Below are 23,828 nucleotides of genomic sequence, written 5' to 3'. Positions count from 1 at the left end.
CTGGAAGGTTTCAGCCAATCATATGCACTATTGGATGTGTGACTAGGGACAATGTCCGGTCGCGCCCCGCACGAAACTGGGTGCGGGTTTTGGCAGCTAGAGTTTGCTAGATTATCAGATGTACAATATAGACGCCCTAGCTACGGTCACGTGAGGAGCGTTCTGTAGCCTACGGGTCAGCGCGAACAACAGCACGATACTGCCGCAGCATGGATACCACAGGACACCATGGTTGTGAAATTAACGAAGAAGATGGTGGAGGTCCGATCGGAGTGGGTTTGTATGAACGCGTGTCAGACCGTATATGCAATGAGGCGCGCCTGGGCCATCTCGCTCTTTGGTGCCGCTCACCGTTTGACTAGAGTCATGACGATGACAGGGCGATCCGACGCGGCCGTCCAGACCCTGGCCAGTCGTGCCGACTTGCTCATTTCCGCTGTCCGTGTGCATCGAAAGCGTTGACAGCGCCAGGCCTAACTGGCCGAAATTCATCAGCAAACAGCGTTTCGACTCTGTTGGCTAACGGCAAGTGGAAATTCCAATCAACACAAATGACCTGGAGGACTGCGAACTTAGCTAATTGCCGCATACGGACGACGCGTTTCAGCGTTCGCACGTCCAGCTGACAAAACCGATTTACACCACTAAACCCAGTGAGGCAGCACCAGTAGTGCTGCGAGCAGTGTAGCGAGCAGCGCCAAGTAGTCCAATATCATGGCGCAGTCGCGGAGGCATATAAAGCACTCACTCGTCCAGCAGTAGCTACCGCACCCGCTCTCACCACCTCTACCACTACACCACTACACCTCACAACCATGGTCCTCAAGCTCTACGGCAACCCCATGTCGACGTGCACGAAGCGCGTCGCCATGGTATTGAAGGAGAAGAACGTCCCGTTCGAGTTCGTGGTCATTGACTTCGCCAAGTCCGAGCACAAGTCGCCTGCGTACCTCGAGAAGCAGCCGTTCGGCCAGGTACCGTACATCGACGACGACGGCTTCATCCTCTTCGAGAGCCGCGCCATCGCGCGCTACATCGCGATCAAGTATCACGACCAGGGCGCGACGCTCCTCCCCGCATACGGGGACCTCCAGGGCCTCGGTCGCTTTGAGCAGGGCGCCAGCATCGAGGCCGGCACCTTTGATGTCTACGCGGGCGCGATCGCGTTCGAGAAGCTCTTCAAGCCGTGAGTGTGTCCTCTTGTGCATGCGCGCTCCCCCGAGTGTCAGCTGCTGATGCCTGCTGTACAGGATGCGCGGTCTTCAGACGGACGACACGAAACTCGAGTACTTCACCACTACGCTCGACGCGAAGCTGGACGGCTACGAGGCCGTCCTGTCGAAGCAGAAGTACATCGGTGGTGACGTGAGTTTGTCCCTTTGTTCCGTGCCACTGCTGCCCAAAGTGCTGAGCGACTGTGCAGATCTTCACCCTCGCGGACCTCTTCCACCTGCCCTATGGTGCCCTGCTCCCCAAGGCCGGCTACAATTACCTTCAGGACACCGCTAAGAGGCCCCACCTCGCCAGGTATGCTTGATGTGATCTTGTCGTCCGCGATTCTGGTGTTAATGCACTGTTCTCAGGTGGTGGAAGGAGATCAGCTCTCGTCCCACGTGGGAGGCCGTGAAGGATAACGTCGAAGCTTAGAGGAGCCCTGATAAATTATGGACTCTCAGTCATTGTACAATTGTAGCAGGATGCAGTGTAAACAGAAATGAATGCAAGTTTGGTCGTCGGCATGGAGATCGACTGAATCGCAAGCCGCCAACGGCACAAACCGATAGGCCACAGGGGGACGCTTAGAAGATGGCAGAACAATACTTTCATTCATTCGTAAGTTATGTCCCCCACCACCGCAGTGCCCGAATGAACGGATGCATGTACGTAGCCTGCATGGGATGAGCCGCCGACCACCTCCACGAACTTCCAGAAACACTTACACAAGCAACATCTCATGCTAATCGTGAGGTTGAGTGGCCGGCCGCCACGTCTCAGCACATTGTAACATGGTTGTGGACACGAAACCGAGTGGCCTTCACCAGGAGCGCTGGGTAAGGCTGCTGACCTCGAAGTTGAACTCCGCAATCTAGACGCCGGAGACCCGTTTTTGAACCGCGTCGCGTCGCGTCTTTGCATCCTCTACGCTCCCTTTGGTTTATCGACGACATCGTACCATCGCTGTCTCGGACCGCGTTACCAGTGTGACAGCGTTATGACGGGGCTTCCATGCCGGACCAGCCGTATATATGGCTCTGCTCTCCGTCGAGAACTCACCTCGACTTTCTTTCCCTGCTACATCCCGCAGCTAGCGCTTCCTACTCGTAACCCACACACGTGTCGCTCCCGAACGAAAGGGAAAACCATAACAGGCACTTCAGATAAACCGGAACCTGACATATACCCCGGTATCCCTCATGGCGAGACCTCATGGCCCACGAACATCTGTCTCGAGAGGTCTGTCGTACTTATGAGGTAAACATGCACCGACGGCCTTTGTACCCCTTGCATACTGTATACGGCTACCAACAAGGTCCGATTGATGTCTCTCAGGCGAGTCTTCCGGACCCCTTGACATCTCCAGCGATTGAGCCTTCCTATAGCCCTTGGTGCAGCCGCGGATGTATGGCGGTCGTCACTCCCGAGGACATGAAGCGACCCCATTTTGTTCGACGTCCCAATCGTACAATAAGACATGCCCTGGGCATGCTCTTCGGCATTGAAATTTCTTACGTATACCAAGAGCACCAGACCGCACTGGACCTCGACGCTGGGAAGGCACACTGTCAAATCGAGCGCCGGGAAGCTTTGTGGCGCCCTTTCAGCTTCGCGCAGTCGCTTCGCTGCAGGCAAGATTTGATGTAAATGGCTCGAGAATCAGGGCTGTGACTTTCTTGTCTCCACAGCACAGTTTAGCGGGGAGCCAAGTGACGCATCCCTCCACACCCGTCCAAGCTCCGGGCGACGCACAGGACCTCTTCAAGACACGCAGCATCGTCATCGGGCCTGCAGAGCACCGATCGACAGCCGTCAGGGAAGGCGGGGACGGTACATGGCATCTGCATTGCTCCAAGTGCATGTCCGCAACTGGTCCGTTGACAGCCAGCCTCCCTCCCGAAATGAACCCAACGCTCCGCTATCAGACTCTATAAAAGAGCCGTCTTCCCCCCGGCGCAGGGGCATAGTTCACGTCCGGCCTTCTCTTCGCGCACCGGAACACGTGTTTCAATGGACTCTTGTCCGTCCCCCACCATGCTTCTCCCCTCTCCACGCGTCGCCGTCATCGGCGGCGGCATCACCGGCCCTGCGCTCGCCATATTCCTCAAGCTGAAGGGCTACGAGCCAGTCATCTATGAACGCTCGCAGGCGTCCTGCGAAGCGGGGCTCTGCCTCGGGTAAGGCTCTCCGCCCTGTCGCTCCGCGCCCCGCGCAGACTCACCTCTGCCCGTCGTAGTTTGCAGCCGAACGGCCTACGCGTACTATCCAAGGTCCCCGGGCTCGTCGAACACATACGTGGCTGGCCGGTCGACGAGTACGGCTTCTACTCGGTGCTGCCGGAGGACATGGGCGTCCTCGCGGAGCTCGACCAACCGAAGCAGCTGCGGCTGTCGCAGGGCATCGGGCCCGTGGGCATCCGGAGGAGCGACCTGCAGAGGAGGCTGTTCGAGTTTGTGGAGAGCATCGGGGTCAAGGTCCAGTGGGGCTGCAAGCTCGAAGAGCTGGAGCAGACAGAGGACTCTGTCAGATTGAGGTTTGCGAACGGCGTGGAGGAGGAGGCCAGTTTTGTTGTGGGCTGCGACGGCCTGCACAGCAATACTCGAAGTTGTCTCTTTGGCGACCAGCCGGCGGACTTCACTGGGTTGACGCAGGTATTTTTCAGCTTCTTTGCCATTCGGTCTCGGCTTGAAACTGAAAGAATCCTGCAGTGCGGTGGTTTTTCGCCCATCCCTGAACATCTAAGGGGACGATCAATGACGATGAGTCTATACGGGGATGGCGTTCACTTGATTGCCGTCCAAGTCGACGAGGACACCATGGGCTGGGCGTAAGCGTCACGTCTTCCTTGTTTTCGGCTATCGAGTAACATTCTGCAGTGTCACCCAGCGAGAGCCAGAAGCTAAAGAGGCGTGGAGAGCGATGGACGACGTAGCCCTGGCAGAGCTGAAAGAATCCCAGTTCAGCACGTGGGACTTTGGAGGCGGAGAGCTCGTACGGAACGGTACACATGTGACAAAGGTCCGCCGAGCCTGGCTTTTCATTAGGAGACAGCTGACCCCCGTCGTGTACAGTATGGCCTGTATGACCGCCCGAATCTTACAACCTGGTATCAGGGACGCGTAGTTCTCATCGGCGACGCGGCGCATCCCACAAGTCCAGTGCGTAACATGCACATTCTCTGCCGGTGGACCATGCTCACCTGCCACTCTAGCATCTTGGCCAGGGCGCGAACCAAGCGTTCGAAGACGTCGATCTCCTGATCGGTCTGCTGGAGAAGTACAACCCCTGCGCGCAGTCGCCGTCGACGCCGACGCTCGAGACGGTGTTCACCGAGCTCGAGACAGTGCGGATCCCGCGCACGTCCAAGATGGTGCGGCTCGCGCGCGCACAGGGTGAGATACGCGTGACACAGGGCGTCGAGGCCTGCAAGGCGCGCAACGACGCGTACCGCGAGAAGTTCATGAAGAAGCAGCTAGGGAGGGCGCGGCTGGAATCATAGGGCACGTATCTAATTTCTGTACTTTTAATCGGACGGACGATATCGCCTGCTGTGGTTTGTAGCCTGTATCTTACCATCACATGTTGTATTCATTGGTTGTTGATCTTTGTACTTACCTAATCAGGAAGATAGCCATCTTACGGCGCGATTTTCCCACGCTTACCATTCTTTCGAACCGACGACGACGACGACGACGCTGCGAGAGACTGTCCCTCAGACAAATACCTGGCGTGGAGCGTGTATATGCACCTATCAAATACTCACGCTTCTTCAGAAACCTAGCATAAGCTCTACGGAAAGACCTTCGAGGCTGTCAACCATCTCGAGGCATCAAGCCGGCGGAGGCCAGCGGAGATGTGCCTGGAGCTTTTGGGTTCACTACGCCCTTCTTGACCCTCTGGTGGATACTCTATCGCTGACCACAGTCTCTCAAATTAGTGTTATAAGTTCGAGGTCGCCTTGAAACCCCTGATTTGTCCTCGAGGTACCGTCCACGATCATGTTAGGTGTGAACTCTCTCCGCCTTCAATGACATCATTCGCCGTACTGCTGTACTGCGAACACGACGACGAAATTGAAGTGGCTGTGTGCACCCATCGTTGGTATAGTCTTCCGGGCAGGGACGACGCGCACAATGTACAAAACAAGTATATATAGGCCATGGGATGCGGCCGTTCTCTGCAGTTGGAACCCGACTCTTTCACATTTAACATCCAACCATAAACACATTCAGCTGACATGTCTCCAGCTCGCGTAGGCGTTATTGGCGCAGGCGTATCAGGACCCGTCGCGGCCATGCTCCTCAAGCAGAAGGGATACGACCCCATCCTGTACGAGCGTCTCGACGCCCCGTCTGACGCAGGCCTCGGCATAGCGCACGTCCAACTAATCTTGTCCCCTTCGCGAGTACTCACTGATGCCCCTCCAGCCTCCAGCCAAACGGTCAAGCGGTGCTCGCCAGGATCCCGGGCCTGCTCGAGCACATCGATGCCTACCCGGTGGACGCGTTCCACTTCTACTCGGTCCTGCCCGAGGATCCCGGCCTGCTCGGGACGAGCGACCACCCGCGCCGGCTGCGCGAGGCCACGGGGCTCGGGGCGCTCGCCGTGCGGCGGTCGCTGCTGCACCAGCGGCTCGCCGAGTTCGCGCAGAGGCTCGGCGTCACGATTAGGTATGGCCACAGGCTCGAGGCGCTCGCGCAGGAGGACGACGGCGTCGCCGTCACGTTCGCGAACGGCGTGCGGGAGACGTTCAGCTTTGTCGTCGGGTGCGACGGCCTGCATAGCGGCACGCGCGTCTGCCTCTTCGGGGACACCCCTGCGGATTATACGGGGCTGTGTCAGGTATGTAGCTGCGCGTTCTCGCAGCTGTGTGAGTTGCTCATGGGCTTGTTGCTGCAGTGGGGCGGCCTGTCTCCCACGCCTGACTTTTGGAAAGGGAAACATGCGGCCGTCGACCTGTACGGAAACGGCACATATATGCTCGCTGTCTCTATGAGCGACTCCCAAACGGGTTGGGCGTGAGCATTCTTCTTCCTACCTTCCACACGCACTTGTTGACGAGCCGTCGATCTTAGAATCGCCCAACGCGAGCCGGAAACCAAGGAGGAGTGGAGGTCGATTGACGCTGCTGCTGCTGAGAACTTCAAGAACAGCTCGCCGTGCGGCGAGTGGCCCTATGGCGCAAGAGAGCTAGTGAAGAATAGCACGAAGATCGTCAAGGTAAGTTCGTCGCCTTCTCGGATATTCACTCTAACTGGTTACTCCCGGCGGCCAGTACGGTATCTACGACCACCCCGAGCTGAAGACGTGGTACCAGGGACGGGTCGTCCTCGTCGGAGACGCCGCACACCCTGCCAGCCCCGTAAGCATCACCTCGCAGCCCCTTGCTAGCCGGCTCCGGCTGACAGGTCTCGCGCAGTACCTTGGCCAGGGCGCAAACCAGGCCTACGAAGACATCGGTCTCCTGATCGACCTCCTCGATAAACACAACCCCTCGGCGGAGTCGCCGTCGACGGAGACGCTGACGGTCGTCTTTGGAGAGCTCGTGCGAGGGCGCCTGCCGCGCACAGCAGACCTTGTGAAGAAGGCCCGCGCGCAGGGCGAGATGCGCACCGTCTCGGGTGTCGAGGAGTGCATCAAGCGTAACAACTTTTACCGTGATATGTGCTCCGACCCTGCCAAAATGAAGGCGCGCTTCGGTGTGTGAGCTACTGCTGCGGTGATTGCTGTGTGTGTAATGGGTACATACCAAGAATGCTGTCCCAGAATTTTTACTCTTCTGTAGTATCTCACGATGATGTATAGCATTGGCAAGGACAGTGACGGCAGCTAATTGGCTTATCAGATAAAGTAGTATAAGATAAGATAAATTTGGTGACGCTTTTTGGAAGCGCCGGTTATGTTCAGGGCCATTCGTCTCTCCAGCCCGAAGTAACTTTACAAGTCTTGACCAGCAAACTCCTTGCCTCTGAAAGAAACCAGCTTGTCTTGTCGATGACATGGTGTTGATAGCAGGTGACAAATTTTCCCGCCAGAAAACTTTCTCAGGCAGCCCTAGGCTAAGATTGTTGGAATGGAATTTTCCTGCCTTTGTACGTGCCTCTGGCTGACTTTCTGGGGTCTGGTAGGCCTATCAGATGAATTCCAGGTGTCAGACCAACCTCAGCCGATCAGCCGATATGTTCATTGACAGCCAGGCGTCAGACCGTGACCACGGGCTGTTGAATTCTGTCGTGCCACTACGATAGTTCGGTAGCGATTGACTGACGGCTCAGAATTAACCTCTAAATTCTCACCGTAAGCGTGCGTAGGGTACATATCAGAGTCGGTTGCAGCTGCATGTGTCATTTTTGCCTCTCGAGCCGACAGAATGATTACTCACAGCATCGCAAGCGATCTTCGACTGCCATAGCGAGATTGAAGGTCGCGAGATGTCTGCCCGGACATCACAGGTCCTGATGTGTCCTTGGGGTACATTTTCGGCTGCTGATGTAAAGCATATATAGCTCTCCGCCGACTACGAGAACATCACTTCTTGAACGCGAACATGTCAGGGTACGCCAATCAACGCAGCGCCCGCCTACGCATCTTGTCGGCACGGCCTCTGGCACATGGGTATCCCGCACGCGTAGTCTTCCAGGCAAGATAAGGCGAGGATATATAGGCCACAGAATACGAGCATTGTTCGCACCCACAGCCCAAACCTCCCGATCGTACATCTTTTCCAGGCCCTCCGCAATTGCGTATTCGTCCAGCATGTCTCCCACTCGTGTAGCTGTCATCGGCGCAGGCGTCTCCGGCCCTGTGGCAGCCATGCTCTTGAAGCAGAAGGGATACGACCCTGTCGTCTACGAACGCCTCGACGCCATCTCCGAAGCAGGCCTCGGTCTCGGGTGCGCACTTCTCTCCGTCTCTCCTGTTACAAAACATTAACGCGATACAGACTACAGCACAACGGACAGGCAGTGCTCGCCAGGATCCCAGGTCTAATCGAGCACATCGACGGCTTTCAGTTGGATGAGTTCCACTTCTACTCAGTCTTGCCTGAGGACCCCGGTCTGCTCGGGATCAGCGAGAACCGGCGCCGGCAGCGCGAGACGTACGGGCTTGGGTCCATTGCCCTGCGGCGCCCGGCCCTGCACAAACGACTCGTCGAGTACGCGCAGAAACTCGACATTCCTATCAAGTATGGACACAAGCTGGAAGAAATTGAGCAGGCGGAGGATAGCGTCACAATCACGTTTGCTAATGGTGTCCAGGAGACCTTCAGCTTTGTGATTGGGTGCGACGGCCTACACAGCAACACTCGCAGCTGTCTCTTCGGGGAGACGCCTGCAGACTACACGGGTCTTGTCTCGGTATTGACTTATGTTTTCTTGCCTCTGTGGAAGTCGCTCATTGGCTTCTTTTGTAGTGGGGTGGTGTGTCTCCCATTCCCGAATTCTGGAAGGGGAAGCATGCACTGGCCGACTTGTTTGGTAACGGCGCGCACATGATTGTTGTCCCCATGAGCGACTCGTTGATGACCTGGGTGTAAGTATTGCATTCCATCTTCTTTACTCATGTCTATTTATGAGTCAGCGTTCCAGTGTTTCCATACGCGAGCCAGAGGTCAAGGAAGGGTGGAAGTCGATTGATCCCGCAGTGGGAGAGCACTTCAAGAAGAACTCGCCGTTCAGCGAGTGGCCCTTCGGCGCTGGCGAGCTGGTTAGGAGCAGCTTGAACATTGTCCGGGTTAGTGCGATGGACTATAAGAGCTGTTCGATGGCTTACCACTATCAACAGTATGGTATTTATGACCGTCCTGAGCTGAAGACCTGGTTCGAAGGACGGGTAGTCCTCGTCGGAGATGCCGCTCACCCTACCAGTCCTGTGAGCATTTCAACCCTTCAGGTGCCGGCTCCACCGTGACGACCTCTGTACAGCATCTCGGCCAAGGCGCGAGCCAGTCCTACGAGGACGTCGGTCTGCTGATCGACTTGCTCGAACAGCACAACCCCTCGGCGAAATTGCCGTCGACGGAGACGCTGAAGACGGTCTTTGCGGAGCTCGAACGAGTGCGCCTGCCACGCACGGCAGACCTCGTCAAGAGGGCACGGGCGGTAGGCGAGAGGCGTGTCGTCTCGGGCGTCGAGGAGTGCATCAAGCGCAATAACTATTGCCGCGATACATGCAAGGACCCTGCCAAGGTCAGGGATCAGTTTGGCGCATAAGGTGGGATTGTGACCTGAGGGTTCAGTCGTTCTGTATAAGTTATGTCTGACATTGGCGGTTTTGATTATTCAGTACTTTTACTCAGCTGGTAATCAGCGTGTGCGAGGTGCACTGTCCGCTGAGTAGTATGTCAAGTTAACATGCTAGCATGTTTTCTGCCTTGCATATCCCGCAAGGAGTGCATAGAGCCAGGAAAGTTACGGTTCCCACGGTCGTCGGAGTCCTCATGTTTCAGCGTGTTGGTCGACTTATCAGATAAGATAATTGTGCTGATCTTTAGAGTCTGTAGGGCGCCTCCAGGCTCGATACCAGCAATCTACGTAAGATAGATAATCTTTCTGTGGCGTATAGCCTAATATCTGCCTCAAGGGGAGGATAACTTACTATGTGACTGCTCGGAGCGATGGACTCGATCTGCCACAATGTTACAGCGGTGTCCGATCACGACGACAATGAGATTACACCGACATTGGACAGAGATCGTGCATCAACCCTGGTGCCCCGCTATCATAACGGTTAGCAACTGTCAAATTACGACTGGTATGAAGGATTCTTATTCCCAGCTGTTCCAAGAAGCTGCGGTATATATAATCTTTGAGTGAGTGTGCCGTTAGGCCTACACCGGCCAACGTGGGCCTTCCCAGCACATTACAGGAAGCATGGCTCAGTCAAACGAAGGCTCGCAGCGAGAAATTACAGCGTACGGATACTCTCTTTGTTACACAATACTATGCCCCTTACGTGCACTATATACATTTAGGCTACCAGAAAGATATGTGGTGTACTCAGTGCTGTGTATGCTATGGCATTCCAAAGATGCGGGGGCACTAGGCTGAATATGTCCCTTTAGGCCTTGTGATGTACAAATATGCCATAACCCTCAATCAAGAAATTGCGGTGGTATGGAGAAGGAAGTTGACGATCCCCTCGATGCTGCTGCTCGCCACTCGATGGATCATGCTTCTCGGCCTGATTCTACTTGCTACACCCTCGTTAGAACCATTGTGTGAGTCTGCTGGTGCTCATGGATATATTGGTCTTACTGTACTGCTCTACAGGGGTGCACTCTTTTTAGTAGAATTCTCTCTCACAAGTCGCCGCATCCGTCACAAGGTGCAGGCCTGTTTATGTACTGAACCAGCTCGTGTACTTTATGGTCACAGTCCTGGTCTCATGTGAGTACCAGCATACTTCCTGTTGAATCGCAGAAAACTAGAGTTCTTGGACTGATGTTTCGTGTAGTGTTCTCTGCTCTCCGTGTGTACGCACTCTGGCAGGGGTTATGGATACAATTCGCCTGCCTTGCCGCCTCATTCATACTCGGAGTGGTACCAGTTGGAATGAATATCGTCTGCCATTCTTTCAAGCGATATGCAGCTAGTTATACTAATTTGGATTTAGTTCGACTGGGAACGCACTGCAGTTGTATATGAGAATACTCAAATGTTCACTGTATGCAACGAGATCACCAACATCCTGCCGAAGCTCACCATGGAGTATGTGCAGACTTGTTGCACCGCCGCTTGCTGAATTCTGACAGCCTTACTTAGGAGTGAGCCTGCTTTGCTCAATTTCGTGCTCTTATTCATTGTGTACATGCGTGCAGTGCTCTATTTCACGAGATGTAGCTTGATCGCTGCTGACATCATTGTCCTCGTGCTGACGTGGATCAAGTCATTCGAGCACTTCAAGGAGATGCGACAGCTAAACCTTGGCCTGTCTGTTTCAGCTGTTCTGCTCCGAGATGGCAAGCTCATCTCTCTTTCCACGCATGAGCAACATAACTCATGCAGCATTATTCCGAGTCTAGGCACTATTTATTTTCTGTAAGTTACTAGACATCGTGAATCTTCTAAATGACTCCGTCTGATACATGAGCTTTCAGAATCCTCCTAGCTGTGAATATTCTGCAACTCCTCACATTCTCTGAAAGCAGTCTCTCTGGACCTGGGGTGATTAGTACCAGAAAATACTTTCACTCCGCTTAGTTCTGATCTTCTGTTTACAGAGCACCTATGCGTCCATCTTCACTGAATTTATGATGACTATTCCATGAACAAGGATGGCACAAATATCCATTGGCTGAATATTCTTATTCACAGCCCCCTTTGCTAGTGCAGCGCTTCATTTTTAACCTCCGCCAGGTCAACCACACCACTGACGAAAGCGGCAATTCGGATGCCGGCACACAGCACTTCTCCCAGTTCTCCCTCAGCTTTAGAGTGCCCTCAGTTATCCTCAAGAATATTGGAGAACCTCTGAACCACGTCCAGATAGAGGAAGTTGAAGACAGCAGTGATGACAGTAACTAAGTAGCAGAGGAGCCACGGAAGAGACTTTGGGAGGGTTTCACCTGCCAGGTCCATTGTTTGCATGTCGGGATGATCCAATGGAATCTGGTGCCGCTCTGTTGCAGTTTGCCGAACATGCAAGCGAGGGCGACATCGTCGGATCATCCCCTGACTTGGGTGGAATGGTAATGACAGTTGATAGCTGCCCAATTGCTGGGCTGCCTGACACTAGTGCCGAAGAGGACAGTCACCTGTATTCATTATGCCCCGTTTTGCATGTGTATCATCTGGTATTCCAATCTCTCCCATTTCCTGTATGACACCAGCGACTGTATCAATTATTTATTGTTGGGGAAAACACAACGGCACATCTCATTGTACAGATCCCTGATCAGCGTTTGTTCAGCCGCAGCACTGGCACCAGGTCCATCCCGAATGGACTCACTGAGCCTACCCTTTGAACAGTCTTGTAGAGCCCCGCAAAATGCGCAAGCGTGAATGAGTTGTTCAAGGACGAAAACAAGATCTAGTACACGAGTGCTTGGTACCAGTAGCCGTGAAAGTAGTCTGCATAGGCGCCGTGTTACCCGAAGGTACAGTAGAGAGAAAGAATAGCGCGCCCTTGCCTCCGCAGTCGATGTCGTCTTAGTTGAAACGCCTATCTTTGTGATGTTTGACACAGTTGTGGTTCCAGATAGGCTGCCACGAGAGGCCGACAACCGGAATCATGGCCATCTGGTCAGCGATGTTTGCAAGGCTAGGTAGTCACGCTATTATCACTTGGGGTCGAGGACAAAGAAGCTATCCATGAGGGCGCAGACAGCCGCAGGCACGCCCCGAGAGAGGCATTGGGCACACAGGTTGGGGTGCCAAACACACCGGCATCCCAAGGTTAAAAAGCATAGACGGCACGCAGGGCATGCGCATGTCCTTTAGCAGATGGACTACGCTGACATCCTCCCGTGCACTTGCACCCAGTGGAGAGCTTGGCGATCGTGCCATTGTCATGGACAACGGGATGCGGAGTCCGACTCAGCCAGGAATGCTAAGGCCACACTGACAGATATGACGATTAGGATAGCCTAAAAAGTGGCGTCAGCGTGAGAAGATCGAGCGTGGTTTTTGATAGCTACTCACGGTGTAGATGGAGGTAGAGGCGGCGCTGCTCCCCCCCCCCCCCCCGGGCCGGCTGCGAATATTAACGGCAGGAAAAGAAATAGAGCCAACGATAGTGCTTAATTGGCAGGACAGAGGACACGTCGGGTGTTTCTCGTTTGTCCATTTCGTGGGTATGGCTGGTCATGATGGAATTTTGATCCCTGGGCAGACGAGAAAAGCGTTGCCACTCAGGGAACCGAGGAACAAATGGGTACCTTGCATCTGGGAGCTGAGAGGCCAAGACAAAAGCGCGCAGGTAGACCCCACGAATCCGAAGGAGGACATCGAGGACTCGACCGAAGAGGGAAGCTGAGTGCCGGCAACTGGTGGCAAAGCGACATGAAAGCCTTGTTATGCTTGGAAGGGGTCCTCTTCCGGGAATCGAAGTGACTTGGCAGGGTGCGCTTTGTTGTACCGCTAGATTGTCCCACCACGGCATGGTCAGCGGCAAGTGATAATGAATACCCACTCGTGCTTCAAATATTTTGTCGGACCACACTAAGTGTCGCACAAGCATGTTCAGGCCGATTCATGAGGCTGGCAGCGGTGGGACATAGGATATGCCGCTCGTTTGCCAAAGAACGCTCTTAGCCAAGGAGGCTTGGCTACTTTCAACGCGAATGCCGATCTGCCGACAAGCTGGGAGTTGAGTAGTTTGTATCACTCTGTCACGAAGGGAATGGGAGTGCGTCGGTGGGTCAGAAGTGCCAAGGGCTGTGTCGAAGAGGAGCATCTTCGGTTTAGTGACGGGGACGGACCTGAGAAGAGTATCCAGCCTCAGGCCTAACGTCGACACTGAGTACGGGCTAGGCGTTGGACGAGCGCGAGGGCCATGGAGATGAGCACGCTCTAGAACTTCATGGAAAAGTGGCAGAGTGGGTATTCCACAGGACACCCTCTGAGACGGAAGTATTGCACGATACGCGAGGATACGAAGGTGAGGACGACGCGCTTGGCATGTAGCGCGTCCACGTGATATTACACGTGACCTGAACGCGTCAGAGATGTTGCCCTAGACTCTAGAGTCTACTACCATTAGATCGTCGACCGCGATCCTGGCCTTCCACGTCCTCGGTGTCTCGTTACTCTAGCACGACATAATACCTCTTTCGCGCTGTTGCACCGCCGATCACGTGTCGCTCAGTCGGGTGCCAGCCTAGCGCATTTGCTCTTGGGGGTTGGCACGTCCATCCGGTACGTATTCCTCGCTTTGCCAGTCGACGGCTTTTTGTGATGTCGCTGTTCCAATGTTGAATATACCGAAGCGAGTTTATACATTCAGTTTGATTCCTTTGTCGTCATGCCGCCGAAGATCGTCTTCCTCGCCGCACTCCCCAGCTCAAGACTATCGTCACGCCCGTGTTCCTGCTCTGCGCAGGCAACAAGCTGTCGAAAGTTTCCTGGTCGGAAAGGGACCACGTCTCTGTCACGCAGAAGTCGCTACTCTCGAGCGCAAGCTCTGGATGTCCAGCTGTACGACGAGCAAGATGCTTTTGTAGTGCTTTTGTAGTCGGCTCGGTCAAGTGCGCTTTCCCAGCGGCCGAGTCACTGCTCGTCACCGCACCTCCGAGAAACTCGACTCGTCGTTGTCTGTCTACTCTGGCGTTTATTCCGCATCACAGGCCGAGTATTACTCCGGTGATGTGCTGCGCCAGCCCGTCGAGGAGGCGAATCGGAGACTGAGTATGCCAATCAAGGATGGTTTATCCGCTAGGTGCGCTATTCAAAGCACGCGTTTGTAGCCCAGTATAATTTATGGCCTCGAAGCATCGACCGGTGGCGAACGATGATCGATGGCCTCCCGGAGTTCCAGAGAAACGAAGCCCCGGCTACTCAATGCTGCCAATATTCGCACACGGCTTCAAACCGTGTAGTTTTGACGGTCTCAGATACAGGTGCGTTCTGAGCCCACAACGCGTCGAATGCGTCACTGACAGGATGTCAGAACTGGGCTGCTATACTTCGTACCTCGATAGGTCAAACGTGCTCTGCGAAGCTGCCCCAGAAGAACGCCGTGTCTATCGGTCTCTTTGCACCAGACCTCTCCGCCTTCATCTGGCCGCAGTGCAGAACACGGTCACGAAACCCAAAGATCTGACCATCCGACGGCACGCATGCAAGTCGCTGCTCTGTCGAGAATGTTGGTGTCGCTGTCCATACCCACCAATGAGCTCTTCCGACCGTTGATTATGGACCCGAACGTGTTGGAAGCTGCTACGAGGCGAGGGCTTTGCTTTTCAAAGCCATGGATCTTCTAGGCTCGGAGGTCATCCTAATCACTGCGTCGTCCTTCATCGGTCTGGATGGGGCCGCGTGCCCCGCTAAATTCTGCGTGGCTGTGCTCCAGCTCGGCCTTGCAGTCATATCCCGCACCGAGGCCATCACTGGCCTCATCCTGTCCGCATACATCGCCTCGTCGTCCCACCGCAAAACCTGATGGCTGCATCAATCACAGCTGTCCTAGCGAGTATTCAAACTGGCAACATGCGTACTATCGAACGCAAGGAGCTCATGGCGCACGTCCGGACTATCGTCGACGACAGCGGCGTCCGGGACAATAACGGGACCTCAAGCGCGCTGCACGCGCTCAGTAGACGTGTCCTCTTTTGCCTCGCTATCGCCAGCTAAATCTTGTATTGCGCTCGCTCAGCCACCATTTGCACTTGTTGCTGGAGGAGCCGGGTGACGCCGCCTCGCCTGTCACGAAGATCAACAGCATGCTGACCTGTCTTGACAAAGACTTAAACCTGTGCACGCATCTTGCTCTGCAACTAACGCTAGTTCTCCGTTCGCGGCGGGGCAGCAAGGAGAGTTCCACGCCAACGCCGGGCGACTGCTGTGGTTGAACTCGATCAGATTGTTCACTCTCCGCTGCAGCGTGTGCGTGATCGCTGCGCAACCTATCTTTTCGTTGCTAAGGATAATGGGGATTCCACTGGATTAGCTAGGGGATAGTAAAGGCAGACGAGCTTCGCTCATAATTTGTGCGCGGGACACCTTTGATGAACTCGCGGCGTGCCGCATGCTAGCGCACGAGACGGCTGTGGCTGTTGCAGGGGCTGTAAGGCTAAACAAATACCTTCTTCATTCCAAGCACAGCTTTTGTATACTGGATGGCAAGGTCGCAGCTGAGTTTCCTTTAACTCTGTTCCCTTCCCCTTGGCCATATCGCAGACCAGCAGTCATGTCGACAATCGAGAGACTCCTCCCGCACGCGCACCAATATCCAGAAGGAATTATATCGGACGAGGGCCTTCCCAAACCGCCGTTCAGCAAAGGATTACCGGTGTGCTGGGAACGGAAAGCAACCTCCCCCGTAGCTCCCGTATACAATCTCCCGTGGGTAGTTAATACTGATGGACCCACAACCCACATGCAGCTGAACGAGTTCATTTTCGGAGAGAGCGAGCGGTCGGCACTATTCATTGCGGAATGTGGCATTGATCCGTCCTATCCATTCTACTACTACGAAATACGCATCATATTCACGAGACGTCTGCAGAGCGATCCAAGGTGAGTCAAGGAGCAGAACAATCTGTATGACAAGTGACATATCCGCCGTTGTCCAGCATACGCATTAAGTTGGGGTCCGTATTGAGACTATCCTAGCCTCTGTCATATATCGTAACTAAACAACCTTCGAAACTACAGCATGATCATCGAAGAATATCGATCAGGTGCTCTGCAGGACAAATATTCACTGTCGCCATTCCGATGCAACGGCCCCTTCCTACCCGGAGCAAACGTGTCAGGTCCTTTCGAGGGTGAGTTCATGTTGAAATATATCCCACTGGCAGCTAACTTCATACGACCTGAAGACGGTGATACATTTGGGTGCGGAGTGTCAACGCGTCGATAGTCGCATAATCTACACCAAGAATGGCGCTATCCTTGGTATGTGTTGCTCATGGTGATAGATGAGTATCGCGTGTGCTTAACGCTTGGTTACATCCACTACAGGTGGCTCGCGATTCATTGATGAGCTTGAGCTCAAGAAGATACTGCGTCCTGCTGTCAATCTGGTTTGGGACAATGTCAAAAAACCTGCTCCGATTTATACGCGTATCAGTACCAATCTTGGACAGCACAAATTCACCTTCGACTTATCAACCTTCACAGAGAAACCTGAATGGCGGAAATTCCGACACGGTGCGATGTTGCTGCCCATCGAGGTTGTTGCAATAATCGCCACCTTTGCTGCATTGGCCACGACAGAGTGAGTGATCTCTTCTTTGCGTTTCTTGAAGCCAGTTGACACATTCTTCAACTAGTGATACGGCAGGCTTGAGCAGACTTGCCATGGTCTTTCACACATGGGCCAAGATCTGCCGTCCTGTAATGTATGAGCGTATTCAAGTCCGTAGTGTGGTCCAGCTTCACCGCCTGCACACTATATTCCGCTCCCTGAGTGTCTTGCACCTTCCGCATGAGGTGCACATAGGCGGCGAAGTTGCGCGGCCAGTCACGGCCCCCAGTATGGCCTTAGTCCTCTCGTCTCTGGGCCATCACCTTCGACAGTCACAGTGCATCAGCTGGTCTGGGACGCGCATGCCCGGGGACGACGTTGCAGCGCATATACAAGAAGCACCACCACGAGTCGAGACCGGGATCTCAGCTCTTCTTCGTCCACTCCGAAACCTCGATTCCTTGCACTTGTGTAGAATCAAGTTCCAGTCCTTGACGCAACTCTTTCGCGTCTTCCGGGGCCTACCTCGGGTCCGAGAGATTCATCTCAAGGATATAGAGCTTTTGAAGGCTCCGGAACGCTATTACTGGCCGCCATCACTTATTCTGACAGAGCTGCAGGTTCTCAAAATCGTAGATTGCAGTATCCCACCACTTGCGATTCCAGCACTCGTCTCGCTCGGCATCTGGGGCATGCCGGGCTCCAGTGCCCTGCAGCAACGCCGAGAATTGAACGGAATCTCCCCGCACTACCACGACGAGCATGCTGTTCTACAGATAGCTCAAGTCCTGGGTCATTTACATACGCTGCTGGGTGAAAACGCCGGGCAGATGCAATGCATCTTTAATCTCGGTGGCAGGCAACTCGAAGAAGGTCAGACCACTGAGTACATGTCGGGTAAGATTCCCCAGCCGCCTGAACGTGCTGTTAAAATGCTCATCTAAATTCTCGACACTTGCGCAGTCGCATGCAACAGCCTCATAATCGGTGTCGAAGTGGCGCAGATGCAAGAGCCAGACATATGGCATATCAAGGCGGTTACCATCTTGCCTAGTTCCCGCGAGCACGCCTTCGCAAGGAAAAAAGATCAAAAGCTGACGCTTGCATTTTTGGATACCTCACTCGCTGATATATCGAGACAAGCGAGCCCTCCACTCATATTTGAATGCCAGCTCCGACATTGGAAGTTCAATACTTCACTTAGGATGCCGATACTCCATGCGCAAGGGAGAGTACACCTCAGCTGACTACCGCCATCCAAACGCCAGTCATCCTCACATTCTCTCATCCCCTTCGTAAATGTTTCTATCAACAGGCTTGCCACACTGACCCCCTCGGGTTCACCTCCTCGATAATGCCTATACCAGCCTCCCAAACAAGACCCGCTCGCTGCCAGCCGATGTCAAGACGGTGTCCTCGGTTGCCGCAGCCTCCATCCTACCTCTGCCCGCCACACCCGCCTGGTTGCGCTTGCGCTCCCCCAACCGTGGCTGGCGCTCAAGGGCTGTCGACCGTTCCGCGAGCCGACCCCTTACACACCATGTCATCCGCGTCGAGCAGCACGCCAAATGTGCATCCTTGAGGTCGCCATGGCACAGGCCGTTTTTGAAGACCCCACCCGTGCTTGAGCGCGACTCCCGCCGCGCTGTCCAGGTGGCCGCTTTCGTCGTTTGAACCTTGACCTCCGGGCATGCGGTTTGAGGGAAAGCTGCTGGGTCGATCACATGCAAGGATGTCGAGACGGTGAGAGATGAAAGAGGTGCCGAAGGCGTGAGTTGACGTGGGATTCGACGCAGGAGAAGGGAGCCAGGGTAGGCAGATGCGACGGGAGTTGGAACGATGCCGTGGCTTCGGCACGGGACTGCTTTCAGGTGGGACGAATAGGGAGAGCTACAAGGGACGGTCATGTTTTTACTTATGCGTTAGCTTGGGGTGAAAGACAGCATCTAGAGTTTGACTCATTATAGTATATGCAGAGCCCGAGGGCTGCGTTATCCTCCGCTGTTCGTGGTTGGAGCATTTCAGACGAGAATGATACTGCAAGTTTTGACATAGTGCTGAATTGCAAGCCAAAAGGCCAGACACATAGTTTCGGAGATTTGACTGCAATTTCAGTTTCCTTTTATTCTTATTGTCTTTGCGCGACAATATTGCACGAGCTACACAAGTAAAGACTTGCATGCGAAGGGAACAAAATGCTTGATTCGAGGGCGCGCGAGCGCATGCAAGACGAAACTACGTCCGACCATCCATCCAAAGTAAGCTGGCTATAGGCAGCAAGAAACAAACAGCGAAGAGTGGTCACGATCCTCCTCCCCCGCAATGTTGTAGGGCATACTGGCTGATATCGCCAGACAAACCTGACGCGGCTTGTCAGCGAGATGCGTCGCGAGAGCTCCAGGGGACGCACCTACATCCGAGCAAGTCTGTTAGACCAGGACTCCTGTTATATGATGACATTCAGATTGAAAGTATGAGAGCTAGTGCTCATGTCCAGAGAGAAGGGGCCGCTTGCGAGACACACGCTCACCCGTCGACCGGTTGCCGGCCCAAGGTGTAGTGGATGTCAATGGTCTGTCGCGAGAAATAGGATTTGTTACATTGCATGAGAAACGAATCCTTCATCCTGATCCTGGAGAGTCAAGGGACTTGCCGCCGGGGAGCGCCCTCCGCTTCGTGAAACAGATGTGCTTTCAAAGCTTCACTTGAGCATGCGACCTCGAAGCTGGCATTTCTAGCAAGAAAAATGGTCGAGTCTTAGCCGTCAAATGACACACAGGCAACAACAAACGCACTAGTACCAGGCGGTCGCATGAGCTACAGCCTACCAGCGGGGAGCATACACACACGGTGCACAATGCGATAAAAGAGCCCGTGAGCGAACTGAAAGCAATGCATAGGATTATATCCAGCAGAGGTCGAACACTGTAGAGAGGACCCGCGAGCGTGTCGCTGTTATCCTGAAGCACGCAAAGGCGCCTCACGCCTCTATGCCATCATGTCATAATGTAGACAATTGCAGAAGGGATTTGTGATCATTCGTGGGCTATCGTACATGCCGTCGATTTTCGAGAGCAAGAGCGGTCAGGAAGCCATCGAATGGCTCAGACGGGAAGAATTTGAGACGAAATGAACCAAATGTCATCGCAAGCGGTCCAGCCTACGGTGGACCGCCTGCGATGATATTTCGGTTGTGTCGGACGATGGAACATCCGCTGAGCACTGGAGAAGCTAAGCTTGATGCAGAGCTGAGAGAGGCGAACATAACGTCGCTCGACGAGCTCGAGCATTTATACGAACGCGAGCTGCGGGGTGACGTCATCCACGTGACTGCACTGAGTGCCGTGTTTACCGCGACATCACTCCTTGCGCCTTGTTTTCTCATCCAAACGTAGTCTGCAGAGTGCCTCGACACGAACGCTGCTGCGTCCGACCCGGCACCCACCTCTCTCACTAGTCTGGTCTCGACTAGATACTGCTGCAAGTCCGACTTCACACGCCTGCCGTCCGCGACATGGGTGCATGCCCGCGTCGACCTTGACACGCTCTACCCGCGATTCCTCGGGCACTTGAATGTTCCGTCCCCCTGCCGCCTCACATCGCCGAAATATGTGTATTTTTTCATGTCCTTGTGTGTCCTACACCCTAGATTCTGCGCCGTGTTTTGTTCCCAGGCCGCGCCCTACGGCGGATACCAGAAGCTGTTGCGAAGACGGTTATGCGTATGTGGCTGCTGTTGGTGGCTGAGCCCGCTCTGACGAGTTCAGCATCCCCTAAGCAAACACGCGACTAGACATTGAACGTGCGTCTTCCAGCTGGGATGGCGCAGAGGAGATGAGTACGGCAGGGGAAGGTTTCCAGATGCGGGAGTATCTGAAGCAAGGTAGAAGCAGTAGGGGTGCACAAAAGCAGGCGCGGGCGAATTCGGTTAGAGAAATGAGCTGCAGGGCAGCGGGAGATCAATCTTGCTACTGGATATCGTGACTTGTACGTCTCGCACCATCATTAGATGACCGTGACTGACCAGCCACCTAGGTGACATGTAATATCAGACTATACAACCATTCTACGACCATCCACCCTGTATAGTCTCACGGCGTTCGTGCCATCTCGCCTACGTGCTCTCGTCTGGATGCAAGCGCAACTGTCGACATGGATCTCTGGCTGCCGCGACCTGGCTCTCTCAGTCCTCCGCCCGTCCATCTTTCAGCAAGATTTGTTGACACCAGAATGCGGGCATGAAAATAATTCATTGGTGAGTGTTAATACTCTCAGTTCGCTCCTTCGGCCGCTGCCCACGCACTTGACATCACCGTCCTCTCCACCCCCCCTCGTCGTCATTCTCGCACGTAAACCGCATCCTTGGATATTCATCGCCTGGTGGGCTTATGTTTTCCAGCGCAAGATGCTCTGTTTCCTACCCCATTTCCGCGTCCTATCTACTATACTTCGACAGCTGACCTCAAATCGTGATAGGCTCACGTTCATCATCGGCCTCTTTCCTCAGCAGGTGATCACAATGTTCACTTTGAAGTCCGGTTTCTATATCTTCAAGGTGGTTGTGTACCTCGCCTCGGATGTCCTTATCCGGGCCCTCACAGTGCCGCGTTCTTCATTTAGGTGACGGTCGACATACACTAGCTCTTCAAAAGCGCACTCCGGCCCATCGTCTTCCTCATCGCTTTTGTGCAGTGAGTCGTCAAGAGCTTTAACTGAGTCTTCAAGGTCACCAATACCTTGGACGCCGAGTCCGCCGCCATCGTCACGGAGCCCTTCGTCGGACAGAGCGAGTCTACATGTTCTATCGAGCCTTCTGTCAACCTCATGGCTGCGTCCGAACTCTATCTCACGATAGCTTCCGGTTCCTCGACGATCGTCAGCTTCAATGCCGCCCGCATACACTAACCTCTGCGTCGCGCACCGATAGCGGCAAGGACCATTATCTATTCCAGCCAGCATTTCAATCAGCAAGATGCACGTGTACGGTGTGGCCGCGTCGCCGGCGACTGTGGCGACCAGAACAAGAGTAGGCCTGAAAATGCTCTGCGTTTTCAGTCAAGGCGCCGGCTCAGATCGCAACCAGCCGGATCCTGTACGTTGTCCGCTAGCTATCGACTGCTCATTTCTGATCTGCTGATTATTAAGACCATATGTGCCCAATTTTCATTTTGTCCACTGCAACAATCAATGGCCCGCTAACGTAGATCGGCAGAGACTCCAGAATGCACGCACTCGCGCTCGACTCCGGGTGCTGCGCTACTTCTTTCCCCGGCCGCCGTCCCAGCTGTGCCACGTAGCGAAATCTTGACGGCAGCAGAGCTGCACGCGGCGAGCTTCGTCGCGTACGCAGAGCTGGAGGATATCATGGCCGATCAAGACTCCTTGGTCAACCTCTCCGACTGCGACTACGCAAACATATCATATGCGCATCGCTGATTCGTGATGCTTGGCTCGCTTGACACTCAAGTCGGTGTCTTCGGCGCGCTCGCGCTGAGTCGCACGCGCAAGGCCCCCATGTAGCAGTAGTTCTACGGGCCTTTATAAACAAGCGGAAAAAAAAAAGAGTCGCACGCGCACTCTCGCACATTGCTGACATGGTTGCCCAATTCTTGTCCCCGCTATTCCCAATGCACGTTTCCTTGAGATACTCAGCAACGACATCGGTGTATGCTTCCGCTAGTGGACGTGTATCACGACACTATATGTGTATAAGCTAACGAATCCGGTGCGCTGCATGCTATACTCTGCTTGCTTGCTATGCACGTAATAAAATTGGCATAAACTTCAGATGAAGGGTGACGGGTGCCTTGCGGCCGGTGTCTTGTGCCCGCGAAACATTCTGGATACGGTGCTCGTGTAGGCTGTCACTTGCGGTTTCATGACGCTTGTACTCGTTAGAGCGTATCATATTGTGTGCGTAATGTTTCTTCCGATCTGCCTGCTTTCATGGGCAGTGCGCCTCCTCAGCTCAAACTACCATGCTTGTAGCCCTCACGGACTGTGAATCGTGAGACTAATGCTTTGAATTGCATCGCTGCATTGGGCGAATGCGGTGTACATGGGGGGCCTCATGTGTATTGACAATGCCGCTGGAACGCAGCCTCTTGCCCGCGGTTTACACCTGTACGTGGCCGGTGCCCGTATGTGCATGTGAGGCTTGATCAATTGCTGCCGCCTTGCAATCACCTAACGCCGGGTTCTCCGTCCGTGGCGGGGCAGTGAGAAGAGTCCTGTGCGAATGACTGCCTCAGGGCTGCGGCCAAACTTAATCAGATTGCACAGGTCCCGACATGGAGTATGCGGAAATTAGTGCGTGGGCTCTTGCTTATTTCTTCCTAAGCATACTAGAATCTCCTGGAGCTGGCCATGGAGTGTAGTACCAACGCATGCGCCGTGTCTACGCTTTCTCGCGAAAAGCACGAATCGTCTGGGATCCACGACATACTACGTGCCAGTGCGTCGGGTAATCGTGGCTGTTAGAGAGGCTATGAGCGCCTTCTTCGATTACAAGCTGCACATATCGGCGCCGGCTGAGCTTGAAGACCACCGGCTACGGCGAAACCTTTCTCCAACTCAGGCCTTTTCCAGGCTTGCACCCGACCACATTGCAGTTATGCCGTCGCTCGACTATCTTCAACGAACCCTCCCGCATGTACATCAATATCTGAAAGGAGTTAGACTAGACCATGGACTTCCCGATCCGCTGCTCGACTGCGTTGAATTGCCGCACTGCTGGGATCGGACACCAGACTATCTCAGGGGAA

The 23,828-nt window shown here is 54.2% G+C and overlaps 8 protein-coding genes across 8 annotated transcripts; 7 read left to right on the top strand and 1 right to left on the bottom strand.

Annotated features, from left to right (window-relative positions):
• Nucleotides 1–154: 154 nt before the first annotated feature.
• Nucleotides 155–1,747, top strand: PHACADRAFT_257476 (uncharacterized protein). Its single transcript, XM_007396604.1, has 5 exons — nt 155–473; nt 749–1,186; nt 1,251–1,365; nt 1,424–1,527; nt 1,584–1,747. Exons 2-5 carry the CDS (start codon nt 816–818, stop codon nt 1,645–1,647), a joined length of 654 nt encoding a protein of 217 aa, XP_007396666.1. The 5' UTR covers nt 155–473; nt 749–815; the 3' UTR covers nt 1,648–1,747.
• Nucleotides 1,748–2,338: 591 nt separating this feature from the next.
• PHACADRAFT_257472 (uncharacterized protein) lies at nt 2,339–4,869 on the top strand. The gene is made up of 7 exons (XM_007396603.1): nt 2,339–2,550; nt 2,601–3,392; nt 3,452–3,866; nt 3,924–4,042; nt 4,092–4,233; nt 4,287–4,373; nt 4,427–4,869. The coding sequence occupies exons 2-7, from the start codon at nt 3,250–3,252 to the stop codon at nt 4,712–4,714; spliced, it is 1,194 nt and encodes a 397-aa protein (XP_007396665.1). The 5' UTR covers nt 2,339–2,550; nt 2,601–3,249; the 3' UTR covers nt 4,715–4,869.
• Nucleotides 4,870–4,909: 40 nt separating this feature from the next.
• PHACADRAFT_257471 (uncharacterized protein) lies at nt 4,910–7,014 on the top strand. The gene is made up of 6 exons (XM_007396602.1): nt 4,910–5,589; nt 5,643–6,057; nt 6,115–6,233; nt 6,291–6,435; nt 6,491–6,577; nt 6,635–7,014. The coding sequence occupies exons 1-6, from the start codon at nt 5,453–5,455 to the stop codon at nt 6,920–6,922; spliced, it is 1,191 nt and encodes a 396-aa protein (XP_007396664.1). The 5' UTR covers nt 4,910–5,452; the 3' UTR covers nt 6,923–7,014.
• Nucleotides 7,015–7,854: 840 nt separating this feature from the next.
• PHACADRAFT_209786 (uncharacterized protein) lies at nt 7,855–9,654 on the top strand. The gene is made up of 6 exons (XM_007396601.1): nt 7,855–8,108; nt 8,159–8,573; nt 8,630–8,748; nt 8,805–8,949; nt 9,001–9,087; nt 9,141–9,654. Exons 1-6 carry the CDS (start codon nt 7,972–7,974, stop codon nt 9,426–9,428), a joined length of 1,191 nt encoding a protein of 396 aa, XP_007396663.1. The 5' UTR covers nt 7,855–7,971; the 3' UTR covers nt 9,429–9,654.
• Nucleotides 9,655–10,872: 1,218 nt separating this feature from the next.
• On the top strand, nt 10,873–11,485 carry PHACADRAFT_196390 (uncharacterized protein; the record flags this gene model as incomplete). Its single annotated transcript, XM_007396600.1, has 4 exons — nt 10,873–10,925; nt 10,980–11,255; nt 11,315–11,381; nt 11,438–11,485. 4 exons carry the CDS (start codon nt 10,873–10,875, stop codon nt 11,483–11,485), a joined length of 444 nt encoding a protein of 147 aa, XP_007396662.1.
• A 3,638-nt stretch (nt 11,486–15,123) lies between these two features.
• On the top strand, nt 15,124–15,635 carry PHACADRAFT_209785 (uncharacterized protein; the record flags this gene model as incomplete). The annotated part of the gene is made up of 2 exons (XM_007396599.1): nt 15,124–15,275; nt 15,347–15,635. 2 exons carry the CDS (start codon nt 15,124–15,126, stop codon nt 15,504–15,506), a joined length of 312 nt encoding a protein of 103 aa, XP_007396661.1. The 3' UTR covers nt 15,507–15,635.
• A 379-nt stretch (nt 15,636–16,014) lies between these two features.
• On the top strand, nt 16,015–18,008 carry PHACADRAFT_209784 (uncharacterized protein; the record flags this gene model as incomplete). Its single annotated transcript, XM_007396598.1, has 4 exons — nt 16,015–16,391; nt 16,738–16,772; nt 16,839–17,094; nt 17,150–18,008. Exons 1-4 carry the CDS (start codon nt 16,063–16,065, stop codon nt 18,006–18,008), a joined length of 1,479 nt encoding a protein of 492 aa, XP_007396660.1. The 5' UTR covers nt 16,015–16,062.
• A 4,182-nt stretch (nt 18,009–22,190) lies between these two features.
• PHACADRAFT_257464 (uncharacterized protein) lies at nt 22,191–22,756 on the bottom strand. Its single transcript, XM_007396597.1, has one exon. The coding sequence runs from the start codon at nt 22,428–22,430 to the stop codon at nt 22,260–22,262; it is 171 nt and encodes a 56-aa protein (XP_007396659.1). The 5' UTR covers nt 22,431–22,756; the 3' UTR covers nt 22,191–22,259.
• Between the last annotated feature and the right edge of the window lie 1,072 nt (nt 22,757–23,828).

Source organism: Phanerochaete carnosa (assembly GCF_000300595.1).
Source record: "Phanerochaete carnosa HHB-10118-sp unplaced genomic scaffold PHACAscaffold_6, whole genome shotgun sequence".
Taxonomy (NCBI): domain Eukaryota; kingdom Fungi; phylum Basidiomycota; class Agaricomycetes; order Polyporales; family Phanerochaetaceae; genus Phanerochaete; species Phanerochaete carnosa.
This window is presented reverse-complemented; position numbering and strand designations above follow the sequence as displayed.